Source organism: Notolepis coatsorum (assembly GCF_963971535.1).
Source record: "Notolepis coatsorum genome assembly, contig: SCAFFOLD_3132, whole genome shotgun sequence".
In the NCBI taxonomy this organism is placed as follows: Eukaryota; Metazoa; Chordata; class Actinopteri; order Aulopiformes; family Paralepididae; genus Notolepis; species Notolepis coatsorum.
This window is the reverse complement of record NW_028169086.1, coordinates 760-17,940: the sequence shown is the minus strand read 5'-3', so window position 1 is coordinate 17,940 and position 17,181 is coordinate 760. Positions and strand designations below refer to the sequence as shown.

The window sequence follows — 17,181 nt, the reverse complement described above, 5'->3', positions numbered from 1 at the left end:
ACCTTCATTCATGCATGGGATGTTCATGATTTGCTCAAATCCTAAACAGCTTAACCGGAATAAGACACTAACCACGATAATATTATTATATTAGCTATTATCCAGAATATTCTATTTGTGTAAATAAACACATACTCTCTCTGTGTGTGTGTGTGTGTGTGTGTGTGTGTGTGTGTGTGTGTGTGTGTGTGTGTGTGTGTGTGTGTGTGTGTGTGTGTGTGTGTGTGTGTGTGTGTGTGTGTGTGTGTGTGTGTTCCAGGGTTGGAGTGCTGTTTGCGTACGCTGCCAACCACAACATCAGCACTCAGATCAAGAGCACCCGACGATTCATCAACACTAATATGAGAGACTTGAAGACCTTCGCTAACAACACACCTGCGGTATGCATACACACACATACACACACACACACACACACACATACACACACACACCATGGCTGGATCATGGATCAGAGCAAGAAAGTGCTTGTTAGAAAAGTGTAGCGGTTCTCAACAGGGGTTCCGCGGCACACAGGGGTGCCGCGGAGAGCTGCCAGGGGTGCCGCGAGATGCCTGGCAATGTTCTTTAAAAATATAGAATGACAACAGTCTTATTTTGAAAATCCTATAGCGGGTCTCATTTCTGCCCACACGCAGCTGCAGCTATAATAACTAGGCTCCGACAGCTAGCAACGTTCAGGTCATTATGATACTCTTATTTTGAAAATCCGTGGTGCCGTGACTCATATCCGCTCTACAGCTCACAGCCAATAAGGATGCATCTCCACACAGCAGGCTGAGCAGTAGCGTCTCTCAGCTCAGCAGCAGTAGCGTCTGGATCTGGAACGCGGACATTGAAACAGAGCAAGGATAGTGTTTTCGCGACCCAAAACAAATCCCTGCTGTTTTATTCCGCAACGGGTCAAATGCATATAACATGCTTTGCAATCCTTGCCATTCCTTTATGACCACGTCGGAATTAATGTCCTGTTAGCATAAGCTAACAACAAGCTAAAGCCCTGTTCAGAGCGACAGAGACTGGGAAGGAGGGGGGGGGGGGGGGGGGGGCATTCTCCCTCTGTGTGTGTGTGTTTGAAAAGATATGATGAAGTCAGACGACTATATTATATTGATAGTAAATGTACTGAGGGTGGACAGACAGATGATGTTGATATTTAAACATAAAAAATACAATACATAATAAATGTATCCATGATCATCATGCAACATAAAACAATTGCAGGAACGGTTTGGGAGAGGAAGGTGTTTTAGGTTGCGTGTTCCAAAAACTTTACTTAAAGTTTAAAGCTCAATATATCAAAACGTGGCACTTTATAGTGAACAGGAGGTCTATTTGTATTAAAAACAAAAAGACAGGACCGGAAAAGTCTTTATTGTATGTAGGGGTGCCCTGGAATATTTTATTGGACACAGGGGTGCCTTGGCAGCAGAAAGGTTGAGAACCCCTGGAGAGATAACTAGGAGGCTCCAAGGACATGCCCCCCTGTACTCTAGAGCTGTTTTAGAATACTAATTTCTAGGGCCTTTTCATAAAGGATATTTAACTAAATTGATTGTATGTCTTAAGCTGGGGCCTCTTTCAATTAAAATGCTTTCATTTGGCACATATTCCAATTGAAATGATTTAAATTATGCAATTAAAGTACACATGAATCTGGGGGCCTTTGGTGGTCTGGGGTCCCTGATGGTCCAGGGTCCCTGACACACACACGCACACAAACACCCCCCTCCCCCCCCCCCCCCCCCCCCCACACACACACACACATGCATGCATGCATGTGCAATGTATGACTGTGCTTCCTTTCTCGCAGCAAATTGAATATTTGACAGTCCAGTACACCACAGCCAAGAACAAAGTCCTGTCAGACCTGGATAGTAAGTTGAACCCAGAACCCTCACACTACTCCACTCTCTGCTAATGCTTCCCTTTGTTGATGTATTATTGTAGTGTTATACAGGGCGTAGTCCGTTTTGTTGACTAACTGATGTATTATTGTAGTGTTATACAATCCTAAGGGCGTAGGCAGTTTTGTTGTAGCTGGCTTGTCAAGCTTGACTTCTATTTGCCATGTTATTTTCCTGGTGCAATTCTGCATCTATTTACTATGAACAAACAAACAAGTTATTGTCATCATGCCCTGGCTTCCTCTTGTGACCTGTGTGCTCGCTGTGTGACAGATATTGGACCATTGCTGGGCGGCAGAATCCACAGTCAGCTGGAGAGAGAGGTGGTTCCCTCCCTGGATACAGCCTTACGTATGGCAGGAGGTAAGACAGCCGCTGGTGCCTTCAAAACCCTTACAGTAAAGCCATGACGAGAACATTTATGGAAAATACCATGATACTAGCCTGTTGATTATCCCAAGACATCCCTGAAAACAACACGGACCATTTAAGTTCTCTTATCATATCACATCACATCACATCACATCACGTGTGATGTCACCATCTTGTCACAGTTTTCCTAGACCTTAGACACACTATAACCAGCTATAATGCCCTGCTCCATATAGCTCAGTGTGTGGAGGGATTATAAAGGCAGAACGTGTCGCTGTGTCAATCTGTTCACTCCATTCAAATCCTCCCTTTCCTCTCTTTCCTTCTCAATCCCTTCTCTCTAAAGCAAAAGTTGAGAATGCCATCAAAGGTAACAGGAGCTGATCTGCAGTCAGTCCAGTGGTGGCCATGTCTTGGTGTCCATGGAGTCCCAGTGTTAGAACTGATCCTGAGTCTGTGTTGTGACCAGTTATGGTTCCCCCTACTGTGGCTGTCCTTGTCTGTCCTTGTGTGACAGTGGATTCAAACCAACAAAACCAGCCTGTGATGTGATAGTAGTATGTGTTGGAGTGTAATGTGTGTGCCTGCACGTGTGTGTGTGTTCATACAGTACTACATGTGTGTCTGCATGTGTGTCTGTGTGTGTGTGTGTGTGTGTTCGTATGTACGTGTGTGTGTGTGCCTGCATGTGTGTCTACAGTATGTGTGTGTGTCCTGTGCGTATGTATGTATATGTATAAATGTGCACAATGTACACACATGCATAACACAACACCAATGTTCAATAGATTAACTTGATTCTTCTCTCCTCCTCCTCATCCTCCTCTCCTCCTCCCCAGCCATGCGGGAGACCAAGGAGGCCCTGGAGAGTGTCAGCTCCTCTCTCGAGGTGCTCCAGGAGGGCACGGGAAAACTGCAGGCCAGGCTGACCGCGCAGCGAGCCTCCCTCTCTAACACCCTGTCGGACCCGGCTTGCACCAACGGAGCCGTCTCCCACACCTGCAACACCATCCGCTCCACACTCTCCCAGCTGGGCGTCAACGCCGACTTCTCTGCGGTAACAAGAAGACATGATTGTTTAGAGAAATAGACACTCAGACGTGTAGCTACTGAGGCCACTTCATGGGAAATTCCACTGACTTCTAATCATTATCCTTAACCTCAACCTTAACCACAAGTCCACAACAACTACATGCCTAACCCTGACCTCAACCTTAACCACTGACTCAAAAATCAGCTTTGTCCCAGCTCTGTAGTCTGAAATGCGTCCCAGATTTCCCCGAAGTCAGAAACACACACGCAGGCACATGCACACACACACACGCAGGCACACACACACACACACACACACACACACACACACACACACACACACACACACACACACACACACACACACACACACACACACACACACACACACACACACACACACACACACACACACACACACACACACACACACACACACACACACACACACACACACACACACACACACACACACACACACACACTCCTTCAAAGAAGAACCAGAAACACATATAGCCTGCCTAGTCGATTGCAAAACACCCTGCAATTCCTCTCCATGTTGGTCTTCATTATTTGTTCTCTCTCTCTCCCCCTCTCCTCCTCTCCCTCTCCCTCTCTTCTCTGTATTATAGCTTCCTGATGTAAGTCAGCAGGTGGCCATCATTCAAACCGTGCTGAAAACAGACCTCAGCAATATAGTCCAGAAGGTTCGTCTCACTCTGCCGATTATGGTGAAGATAAATATATGATGATGATGATGGTTGGTGTGGTGGTGATGATGATGATGATGGTTGTAGTGATGATGATGATGATGATGATGATGATGATGATGAAGCGACCTTGGGTCTTTTGAAAGTCGCTATATAAAATGAAGCTATTATTATTATTATTGTAGTGGTGATGATGATAATAATGATGATGATGATGATGATGATGATGATGTTAGCTATTTTGAATTGAAGAAGTTCTTTCTCCTTCTCTCTCCAGGGTTACTCATCATTTAATGACACACCGAGGCTGGTCCAAGAGCAGACAAAAAACATTGGAGCAGGTACATAAATCAAATCAAATCAAATGTATTTGTAAGGCCCGACAACACACGTTAATGTCCCCATGGGCCGGAAACATCTTCTTTAACACTTTGAGTGCCAGCCACGAGAAACTCGTTAGTTCATGCCATGCGTTGAGTGCCAACCGACGAGAAATCTTGTTTTTAATCGTTATTTTTTTTATTATCGATTATTATTATTCCACAAATGTTTCATCAAACTAGCCTCACGTTACCAGTGGGGATCTGTCTGAGCTCGAACAGGGAAAATACTGCCCCCTATCGTCTCTCCGGATGGTATTGCACCCCATTGGATTGGACTGAATGAAATGGATGGGAAAAAAATTGTCTGGAATCCACATTTTACTTGTCAGGCATGTAACCGGAGACGATCCCAGTCATTGCCCACCATCAGAACAGCATGGATTATGTATTTCCAGTACCCAGAGTTTGATCAATAAACGTGATCGATATTTGGAATGGCGATCAGGAATTGGAATAATCTTTTTGGAGAACATCTGATCTGAGGTAAGGAATCTATTTGACCAGTCTTGGGATAATCAGAGCTCTTTTCACAGATATATCAACGTGTCCCATATGTGTGTGTGTGTGTGAGTGTGTGTGTGCTGATCAGGAAATAAGATAATCGATTTTTCAGCCCGCTTCTCTAGCGTGCATAAGTACACATATACTATCGATAATCTAGCGTTTATTTGAAAACGATTCATAAATAGGCAGAAAAATGTCAACGTGTTTTGTGTATTCCACTAAAGAGCTATTATCACGGAATCTTTTTTTTTCTGGAAGTTTAAAAAAACAAGCGTTTTTCAAATGGTATAAAACGGAAATGAACCGATTAAAAAAAACAATCCGTTTTGACAATGTTGACTGCAAACAAGTCATTGATAAGCGAGGGGCGTATTAGACACATAGCCATAATTTAAGATATAGTTTATGCGTTCACAAATATGATCGCCCTCCATTGACTACAGCGTTGGCACTCAAGCGCTATTTTTGGCTCCCCCTGCTGGCACGGAAAGTGTTAAACGTGTGTGTGTGTGTGTGTGTGTGTGTGTGTGTGTGTGTGTGTGTGTGTGTGTGTGTGTGTGTGTGTGTGTAACACACAGAGAGGTTCTCATTCTAGAAGTTGGCTGTATGTTTGACTACAGTCTAGAAGAAGCCTTTACAACCAACTGTTAGAGCATAGTGGTTCCCAAACTGTGGTGCTACCTCTAGGTACCTCTAGGTGGTGCGTGACATGAAAAGGCTAATGGCGTTATTTTACTAATAAATATATAACTAATATACATTATTTCATTACTTACAACATGCAGAGCTGGCTAAAAACAGGGAAACTGTCAGGTGAATCTAAAGTCAATAAAAGTAATGAAAGAGGACAGGAGGAATTGGAGGCGAGAGCAGCGTTAGAGTGGAGACAGAGAGTGATGATGACAGCTGGAGCACAGACACAACAGCCCGGCCCTCCACCAAGAAAACAGGGTAATAATGACAACGATTATGATATGTGTGTAGTGTTCTGATAACGACTATTGGTGAAGCGATGTCGATATTCATTTGGTTTGGCAGCGAGAGCTAGATTTGCGAGAAGCATGCAGCCGCAGAGCAGACAGTTGTGCGCGCACAGTGCAATACTCCAATTCAGCCATTGGCAATTCAGCTGTTGGGTGGGGCGCGCTGCTGAGCTTCCCCAGACCGGGATGAGAGCGCCGCTGGCTCTGCGGCTCTGCAGTTGCATACTATTGGTATGTGCTTCGTTGGGACTGGGAAGCGGAGATATAATAGTCATCACGCAACGTTTATATTTCACGATAATGTTGCCGTCTCTCTCTGCCAAATTTCTCAGTTATTCGCTTGATATAATTAATACAAATGTCCAATATAACGGAATTCGTTAGCTCATAAAAATGTGATTATAACACACTGTTGTTTATTAATGTCGGCTGACTGCCCACAGACACCTGTTTGATTTAAAGTCAGCAGCAGCACGGAGTCTCGGGACTTATTTATTTATTATTTTTTATGTTTGCATTGGGGGGTGCGCGAGCTAGGTCGGCAGGTGACAGGGGGTGCGCGGCCAAAAAAGTTTGGGAACCGCTGGCTACAACTGTAAACTTTTAGTTTTCATATTTGGAAGCCTGGGTCATGTTCATAAGTTGGGTGTTAGAGGCCTTCCGAAGGGAAGAGCCAAACAGTTAGCAAGATATTGCTCAGTGTCAGCTATTATTGGCAGCCGCGCAATTTGGAGAAGACGCTGCTACTGTATCTGTACCCATGAGCTGTGTGTTGATTGTCAGGTGGTTCATCCTATGTGTGTGTGTAACTTTGGTTGCCATTGCCAATTTGGGCACGAATGTAACAGAATAACCCACAATGTCCAATTTCACTGACAATATTTGTGTCTTTTAGACATTGTATTTATGTGGACATAAATAAAGATTCTAAATGTGTGTAGGTGTGTGTAGAGTAGACTATAACTAACTATCTTCTCCTGTCTACTCCTGCATGCATGTGGATGAAACCACAGCTCTGCCTCGTAAGTCCTCACTGTGTCTGCCTCATCGCCATAGCAATCCCACATCCACCCCTCAACCAATCCTGTTACCTCGCACTAGAGAGAGCTTCCTGGTCGATGATGTTACAACTTCCTTAACTCATTGACTGCCACGCTGTTTTTCCATCTTTACTCCCTGGCGCTAGCGTTATTGACCATTTTCACGATGTTTGCGGACCCATCGTATATTCTATATTATAGCTATGGAGCCAATAGTATGGCATTTTGACAGGCACTATTTACAGTATACTCCAACAGGGACAAAACAGTTTATTTCCACATACATTCGTTTGTGCGCCATACCACGCAAAAATATCGGCCCGTTGCACAATGATCCAGGCTGGTTTTCTAGATTGTGAGATATAGAGTGTTTTGTGCGCATATGCGCAAATCTCGCGGCTGCTCGCCTGAAACCTATATTATTGCCTGGTTAAAGGTAAACACGACCATATGTTTCTTCACAAAGCCATCAGGGGGGGGGTCGTTTTCCGACGCTGCGATCATTACAAAAGCATGTTTTATGATTGGGTTTGGTGTAATAGATGTCAAATAGATGTTACCTTTGTCAGCAGGTACTGTACTCCACTCTCGCTCCAAGTGTCTTGATCAGAACAGGATCAATACATATAACGTTAGGTGGCCCTCATCCATTGTCTTCTTCTTCTATAGTCTGCTCGGGCCAGACTATACCACGGAATCGAATAGGTTTCCTCATCGGCCGGTTTGACTATAGTATTTTTTTGTGATTTACCAGAAGTGCTGAGTCCAACATAGTCTGGTGAAAACGCACCTTATCATCCATAATCATCATCCATATCATCTTCTTCTTCATCATCTCCAATAGTTCGCTCGCCATTGCATTGCAGGCTACTATTGTGTGCTCGGGCCAGGCTATACCACCGAGCCGAATAGGTTTCCTCATCGGCCGGTTTGACTATAGTATTTTTATGATTTACCAGAAGTGCTTTACCAGAGTCCAACATAGTCTGGTGAAAACGCACCTTATCATCCATAATCATCATCCATATCATCCGTTTTGTCTTCTTTATAATATACAATAGTTCGCTCTAGGTGATCGCCATTGTCGAACGTTAGATGGCTGTAGTTTGCTCACTGCTGCTCACTCCCTAGTGCTTTGGTTGGTCTCACTGCGGCGTGGGGCGACCCCACACTAAACTGGCACATGCCGTTCATAAGGTAGGCGATACTGTCACCTGTCGGGATTCAATTGTCATTGCAGGTCCCAGGCACACTCACAAAGGCCTGCGCCAGGGCTGTACGTTAACTTTTTTTGCACATAGCACTGGTGCTACAGAGGTTGATAGTTTTGTAGCACAGGCCAAAATCTTGTAGCACAAGTATAAAACGTGTTATATTTGTAACAGTCACAAATGTGCCTATTGTATTTGTGTTATTTAGTTGCAGTGCCATGTTTGGCTGTCATTTAGTATATCGCCATGTGTTATTATTACTATGATACTCTCATATGCTATTTTCAATTAATATCATAAACAACATAAGGAATATTAGCATAATTTTGAGTGGACTGAAGGAATGAGTCAGCGTTAATAGTTTTAAATGCAAATAATTTATTGAAACATAGAAGTGGGGTCGGTTGGGACACACACACACACAATGGGGGACCCTGATGTAAACAAGACAAACGTCTTTCTCTGGTCTGCATCCCCTTAACAATTGTGTGTATTGAGCCGTACTGTATTGTACCCATTCTGCAATCTGTTAAATAAAGTTTTCATTCATTCACACACACTGTTTCAACTCACCACCCCCGCATCATATTGTAGTCTAGTCTGTCTTCAAACGTCCACTCCTCTCGAAACTTGTTTATTTGAATATCAACATTATCTGTCCATCCTCAGTTTACTATAATATACTCCTGTCCTGAGTCCTGACTAGTGACTTCATCGTCTTTCCAAACGCACGCACGCACACACACAGGGAAGGGGAGAGAGTGCCCCCCCATTTCCCTTTCCCCAGTCCACACTGTCTGCTGGCTCTGCCTCTGATCAGGATTAGCTTGTTAGCTTGCTAACGTTGTAGTGATTGTAATGGTACATAAACGTTAATTTCGGGCGATGTGCGCATAAAGGAATGGCGACGGTGCAAAGCATGTAGATGCATTTGACCCGTTGCGAGAAAAAAAAAACACCACAGACTTATTTCGGGACGTGTAGGCGCACTGCTGTGTTAACGCAGCAGTGCGCACCAACCGACCAACGCGCTGCTCTGCTTGCAGAAGCGCGGATATGACTCGTCGAGTTGTCACAAGAGTTTTTTCAAAATAAGAGTATCATATGCACCTGAACGTTGCTAGCTTTCGGAGCCTAGCTGGAGCTGCGCGTGGGCAGAAATGAGACCCGCTACAGGATTTTCAAAATAAGAGTATCTATATGAACCGAATCCCTATCGCACCAGTGCTATTGAAGTAAATCCATCCATCGCACAGACCGCTGTTGCTGTAGCACGTGCGATATATATGTCGCACTGTACACCCCTGGCCTGCGCGAGTGTTTAGAATAATAATAATAAAAAAAAGGAAAAAGGAACTAAAAACGAGATATCTCGTTTTTGGCGCTCAATGAGTTTTAATGATGCAGATACTTAAGAAATACATGGAAAATAATTAATGGTGTTTTATATGTGTATGTCTGTCTGCACTGTGCTGTGTGTGGTTTGAGTATGTGATTATATTGGATATACTGTATGTAATATATTTATCTGTATACGTGTACAGAGAAAATATAGACAACACTGAAAAATCAAACATTGAAAATAATGGTTGTGTGTGTGTGTGTGTGTGTGTGTGTGTGTGTGTGTGTGTGTGTGTGTGTGTGTGTGTGTGTGTGTGTGTGTGTGTGTGTGTGTGTGTGTGTGTGTGTGTGTGTGTGTGTGTGTGTGTGTGTGTGTGTGTGTGTGTGTGTGTGTGTGTGTGTGTGTGTGTGTGTGTGTGTGTGTGTGTGTGTGTGTGTGTAGGAGTGAAGGCCATGCTGGATAAGATTGGAGGGGAGATCATTGGTTTCTCCAAGATGTTTCCAGTGGAGGCGTCGCTGGCCAACTTCACCATCTTCCTCAACCAGGGCCAGAAGAACATTGAGTCCTACTACCCTCAGATAGACCAGATGGACTTCTACAGGTGTGTGTGTGTGCGTGCAGTGGTGGTGCCACGTGGTACCACGCCATCCCAGCACTTTTCTGAGCAGAAGTACGCGCACGGATGTGCACGCGCGCGCACACAAAAATGCATTCACAACTTTCACTCGACTCGTCGTCCGTATATAAGTACCGGTATCCCAGCTATCACCTAGTCTTTGCATAAGAATAGCGTAGCAATAGAATAACAAAGAACGAGAAGTGCAAGACCAAAATACAAGCCCTGTACCAATTGGTGGGGGTTTGCTTGAGCTGTGGAACCAAATGGTCCCGACTGGAAGGATGAGACATTTCTTAAGTTGTGCTTCAGAAGGAAACTGTCCTTAAGTTACATTGTTAATTTAGTTTGTATTTACTTTTCTAGTTTAAGTTAATTCAATTAAAGAAATTGTAACTACAATATTGTATCTACAATTACATTTAAAACATTGTTTGTTTTTCAACCATATCTGTTGACAATATAATTTCTTTATATATTGAAGGCTACATCCTGCTACCTTTTTCAGCTTCTCGAGTCTATTTCAAGGCAATATTTACAAAAACTAAACTAAAACTAGTAATTTCCTATACAAACATGTTTCCTACTATTTATGCATAATAATAATCTGTTCTGTGCGCATGCGAGGGAACATGTATGCGCATGCGCACGCACGGGAGCGCGCATGCACGTGGCGTCATTTAAACAGCGTACAGGCACTTCTGATATTACGACTGCACCCCTGTGTGTGTGTGAGAGCGTGCATGCATGCGTGTGTCTTAGGTATGAATGTGTGAGGGCAGGTACATCAGATATTTCCCATATGAAAGCTAGACATGTGCTGCCTGTCAGTGACTGACTGTGGGCTTATCCTTGAATGGCCCCATTTCTCAATCCACCGTTTGACCCTAATCTGAGCTGTTGAGTAGTAGTTACTGTTTTTAGTATTATGAGAATAGACTATGAGGCAACATGATTCATGAAGCACAGAAACTCAAACTGGGTTTACATTTTCTGAAATGATGCAGCAAAGGGCTGTAAATTATCTCCATCTCCATCCTCCACACGGTCAGATGCCCTGCTGCTCTGGGAAATACTGCTATTGTAACACATAATGGAGCAAATGTAACATGTTGATTATAATATTGTTATAGCCATATAAACCATGTAACATATAATGCCTATATCTCATGGGATAGTTCCTTTTTAGGTAGCCTAATAATATGAATATTACATCACCCCTGTTACAGTTGCTGTCATCACTCTTATGAAACACATGTTGGTTCGTGCATCAGAATATTGACCTGCGCTTCTGTTTCATCTTTCTTCAGAAAGCAAGAAATATGATCTAGATCCTACCGAATAGTAGACAATACCAATAGTAGTCAGTACCAATAGTAGTCAGTACCAATAGTAGTCAATACCAATAGTAGTCAATACCAATACTAGTCAATACCAATAGTAGTCAATACCAATACTAGTCAATACCAATACTTTTTCATTGTGTGTGTGTGTGTGTGTGTGTGTGTGTGTGTGTGTGTGTGTGTGTGTGTGTGTGTGTGTGTGTGTGTGTGTGTGTGTGTGTGTGTGTGTGTGTGTGTGTGTGTGTGTGTGTGTGTGTGTGTGTGTGTGTGCGCGTGTGTGTGCGTTGCAGGTGGATCGGCTGTGTGGCTGTAATGTGCATGGTGGTCCTCATTCTGGCCTTCAACTTCCTGGGTCTGCTGTGCGGTACCTGTGGCTATGACAAACAGGCCACACCCACCAACCGCGGCTGCCTATCAAACACCGGAGGAAACCTGCTTATGGCGTAAGTTAGCACAGCAACAGATATACACGGGTGATAGATATATAGGCTACATATAGAGAAAGATATACCCTCTCAGAACATCCAGGGTCTTACCGTTGGTTAATGTTGCTACCAGTCTTTCTTCATATTGTAACCATGACAAAGATGATGAAACTATAAAATAGATGCTCAGGTTCAGGTGCACAGACTAGACAATGTCAATATTAATAGTTTGGTGCGGAGTCCAGAAACTTGGTAAGGAATGCACCCTTTAACCCTCGAGGCAACCTTTAAAAAACCCACTACCTGTCTCCCTAGTGACTGAAACTGCGATCTCAGTAAAACATATCTTTCATGTATTGTTCCAATTTTCTTTCATGAATATCATTATTAACTTCAGTCCTCACCATACATATCGAATATTTATTCATTTTCATTTAATCATTTCTTAAATTAGGGTTGGGGTTAGGGTTAGGGTTAGGGGGTTAGGGTTACTTTAGGCCCTAACCCCCTAACCCTAAACCCTAACCCTAAGCTGTCCAGTTATGCGACTAGGGTGAAAGGTGTGACACTTGTTGTTCACACGCTTAATAGTGATTGTTTTTCAAAAACAAACATGGATTATTGTAATGTAAGTCCAAGATGTGATACTGAGCTACCTTTTTGGCATATACATAAAATCTAGCCAACGCTATCCACAAACACACGTAAAAATAAAAAAGGGGCTTTTTGACCAGAATTGTGACAAGGTTGACTCGAGGGTTAAGTTGGTGTGGTTGCATTGATGCCACTCAAACCCATCACTACGTATATTGATAGTCCACCAGCACAAACTGGAATGGTAGAGAGACAGGCAGATGGATGGACAGACGGACAGACAGATGGAGGAGGGAACCGGGAACTATGAGATTTAGACGCAGCACAGACAGAAACAGAGGAAATACAAACAAAGGGAGATTTGAGATAAAGAAAGAGAGCAAAATAGACATAAAGTTCTAATATCTGAAACAGGAAACACACATAGGGGCGAATTCACAAAGGGATTGTGTGGCTTTTTCTGACGCTATGCCTGTGCAAATAACCCCAAAACAAACCTTGCTATTCACAAAGCACTCGCAAAGGGTGCAATACCGTGCTAACTGCGTTGCCATTGCCATTGGGTATTTAAATGAGGTAATATGGGTGGAAAATGTGCCCCTTTCTATGCGAATGAGCCTCATTGCAAAAACACTCCAATTCACAAAGATCTGCGCTAATTGCCACACGCAGTTAAAGTTAAGTTATTTACGTCTTCAGAGAGTTGGTGGTAACTAAGCGCATTTATAAGGGGTGTCATGACCAACGTCTCCGGTGATCATAGCAGCAGTGATTGTAGCCAGTAGAAGGTTAGGTAATAATCACAATAAAGAGAATAGAACCTGCACACTCGTATGCTCCAGAATAAACTTTTAATTTATAATTTATAAATCAGGTCCATGAGGAGTAGAAGTTTATTCTGGAGTATATGAGAATGCAGGTTCTATTCTCTTAACTAAAGATTAAATACAATTTAATTCCTCACTCCTAAATCCAATATTCCTAAGTCTGAAAATATTTTCACTGGCACAGTGCCTAACTTCGGCCTAAAGCTTCAGCACCATGGACAGGTCTGCTCAAACTCATTTATTTTGGGATGACATGACAAACAAATGCAATGACAAAAGATAGTGACAAAAACAAAGGATGCAATTGTGTCATGAAAATACAAATTAAGAAAGCTCTATACATTACGAAATAAACTAAATACAAATGGTGAAAAATACTGTTATGTCTACAGTATCTGTTATAGAAGAGCTATTGATTCCCTCTTGGACCTCGTCTGGCAGCAATTCCAATTTGCAATCAGAGAATAAAAGCTTTGTCCTAGGACATGCATACTGTTGCATGGGCAGTATTTATAAAATGTTACTATATCAGGAGACAATTGCACTCAGCTGCTCCGCGAGCCAACTGTGCTGCCAGATATCATGAGCAAATTGCACTCAGCTGCAACACCCTATGGGTGTGTTTGCACTAGTATATAATTTGCGCAATATCTTTAGTGAATAGGTCCTTAAGATGGAGCACATAGCGGGCACAAATCATGTGCAGTTAATGGTGCTATTAGCAGCCGCAATCCATTATTTGTGAATTCACCCCATATTTGTTTATTAGCAAAGGATCCCCATTAGCTGACGCCGAGACGTCAACTAGTCTTCCTGGGGTCCGAGACAACATTAAAACATTACAACATATACATTGCAATTAAAACATAATACAATTAAAACATAGCAAGACATACCAAATAAGGAAACACAACATAGCAAGACGTACCAACCGAGGAACCACAACAACATTAACACACAAACATATTATATCTAAATATGTACATCAACGGTAACATATTGCATATCTCAGCATTGTCAATATTGGCTACATGTAAGATTTTAATTTATTTTTGAAGCTTGCTACACCTCTTATGTCACGTATATCACTTGGAAGATAATTTCATGCCCTGATAGCCCTATATAAAACTGTTCTTTGCATACTGTTAGTGTTTGTATGGGGTAGAATAATCTGCCCTCTACTTGCCCCTCTGGTAAAATGCATGTGCACATTTGAGGCGTAAATTATTTTATCCGTGATATATTTAGGACTGTGGGTTGTGATCACTTTATGAAAACAAATTAAAAGGTTGGCAGAAAGTCTTTTCTCAACACTCCTCCAACTAAGACGTTCATGCATTTGAACAACACTAGTCCTATATGAACAACCAAGAACGAGTCTTGCTGCCTTATTTTGTACCACTTGTAACCTATTTAGCGACTGCTTTGAAGCAGAAGCCCACACTACAGAACAGTAATCCAAGTGGCACAAAACCAAAGCACAAACAATCTGATTAAACAGTGCAAATGGAAGGAATGGTGCACATTTCCTGGCAGTAGCAATAGCTCTACCCATTTTAAAAACAGTTTTTGTTTATGTGATCAGACCATGATAAAGTACTATCAAGCCAAAGGCCTAGAAGCTTAGTTTTTTCAACCTGATGTATAGGTTGACCTGCAATTTGTAGAACCAATGTAGGTTTACGTGCCAATCTTTGATTGGTCCCAAAAAGCATACAAACAGTTTTTGATATGTTAAGCACCAGCTTATTTGTTTTTATCCAGTCATATAAAATGTCCAATTCACCAGCCAAAACCTGATTGAGCTCAGAGTTTGTAGCTGCAGCATAATAAAGGGTTGAATCATCAGCATATAAAGTCAGACTAGCCTGATGAATAGAAAAAGGCATATCATTAGTAAAAATAGAAAATAAGAGGGGCCCCAGGCAACTCCCCTGTGGGACACCGCATTCTAACCCTCTACTGCCTGACAAAGCACCATTAAAATAGACCCTCTGAGACCTCGAGGACAAATAACTCCTAAAAAATTAAATTGCTGAGTTATTAAAACCATAGCAAATGAGTTTTTGTATTAAAAGATTGTGATCAATCACATCAAATGCGGCACTGAAGTCTAACATAATAGCACCATAGAGTATTAAAGGTAGATAGAACTCTGATATGATTGTGTTTCTCTCCCCCTTTCTCTCTCTCTCTCTCTCTCTCTCTCTCTCTCTCTCTCTCTCTCTCTCTCTCTCTCTCTCTCTCTCTCTCTCTCTCTGTCTCTGTCTCTGTCTCTGTCTCTGTCTCTGTCTCTGTCGCTCTCTTTCTCTCTCTCTCTCTCTCTCTCTGTCTCCTCTCTCTCTCTCTCTGTCTCTCAGTGGAGTGGGTTTTAGCTTTATCTTTGTGTGGGTGCTGATGGCGTTGGTGACCACCCTGTTTGTTGTCGGAGGCAATGTGGAGAAGCTGATCTGTGAGCCGCTGGCTAACCGACAGCTGTTCAAGGTACCAGTCACACACACACACACACACACACACACACACACACACACACACACACACACACACACACACACACACACACACACACACACACACACACACACACACACACTCTTATGTATACACAAAAACCTACTCACAAGCACAAACACACATTAATTTATGTGCACACAAAAACTCACTTAGTGTACAAGCACACACACACTTTCTCACACACATACCCAGTACACATCCACAGTGCAACAGTGGCTCAGAAGGTAGAATGGCCATCTGGTAATCTGAAGGTTCTCGGTTCAACCCCGGCTTCTCCCCACAGTGTGCCAAAGTGTCCTTAAGCAAAACAGGGTTTGAGTTATGGGGGGGCCAATGGGGGCATGGCCCCCATAGATAGAGTCTGGGTCCCCATAGTCAACAACACATGTGGGGGTCTCTGAAAAATTTCCGAATTAGTATTATTTATGGTACCTAAATAAATTGTTAATAGATAATATTTTTCTTTTCAGTTTTTAAAATAACCGAGTAATTAATGTTGTGGAATAGGCTGCATTTCACCATTGAGCATTGAGTGTGTCTACTAACGCTACTCCAACCCATTTGGTGAAGAAGAAGAAGCAGCAAGCTTCATGTATTGTAGCTGGGACACGTCTATGCTTTTACCAACCGGTTCGTGTTTCCGGGTTCCCGTTTTGCGCTCTGATTGGCCACTGACCTACGCTAGTACGCCCCCCTCGCTATGAGCGTAGCAGGACACTGAAATGCGTATCACAGTACTGCCTCCAGGAACAGCTGTTTCCGCGTGACTATGTGCGCTAAAGTTCTGGTAAGCTTAGAAATGCCGGTAAATGCCGGTTCATTCATGCTTTGAGGCACGCTTCCTGACAGGATTTTATAATATTGTATTGACAGGATTTAATAATATACAATTTTAAGAAACGAGACTCTCAGCTCAGCTGCGTCGGTCAGTAGTGTGAAGCACCTCTGTATTCATGGGAATGTTAATAATATGCGAAAGTCCACATTCCAGTTCTACTTTTGTTTTGATGTGAAAAGGGATGCTGCACTTAGCACTGACTGAGAAAGTAAACATTACAGTTCTACTTTATAAAATGCTAATTGTAAATACGTTTAAGTCAACTCCACATTACAGTTCTACTTTTGTTTTGATGTGAAAAGGGATGCTGCATAAGATGACTGCTGAGAGCGTCGTTTCTTGACTCTCAGCTGAGAGCTGCTAATTGTAAATATGTTTAAGTCCACTCCACATTACAGTTCTACTTTTGTTTTGATGTGAAAAGTGATGCTACATAAGATGACTGCTGAGACAAGGGCGGCTAGGTGGTGCAGTGGGCAAGGCGCTCACCACCAATGCAGGAGCGTAACAGTAAGAAGCATTTTGTATAAAAGTATTCTG

General features: G+C 42.7%; 1 protein-coding gene across 1 annotated transcript; it reads left to right on the top strand.

The window, feature by feature from the left end:
- Window positions 1-259: 259 nt before the first annotated feature.
- Window positions 260-15,773, top strand: LOC311248796 (prominin-1-A-like; the record flags this gene model as incomplete). Its single annotated transcript, XM_084339622.1, has 10 exons — window positions 260-380; window positions 1,814-1,877; window positions 2,181-2,270; window positions 2,626-2,649; window positions 3,119-3,336; window positions 3,944-4,018; window positions 4,299-4,362; window positions 9,926-10,085; window positions 11,734-11,886; window positions 15,650-15,773. Coding segments are annotated over 10 exons (1,093 nt in total), but the record flags the coding sequence as incomplete, so codon positions are not given.
- Window positions 15,774-17,181: the final 1,408 nt, after the last annotated feature.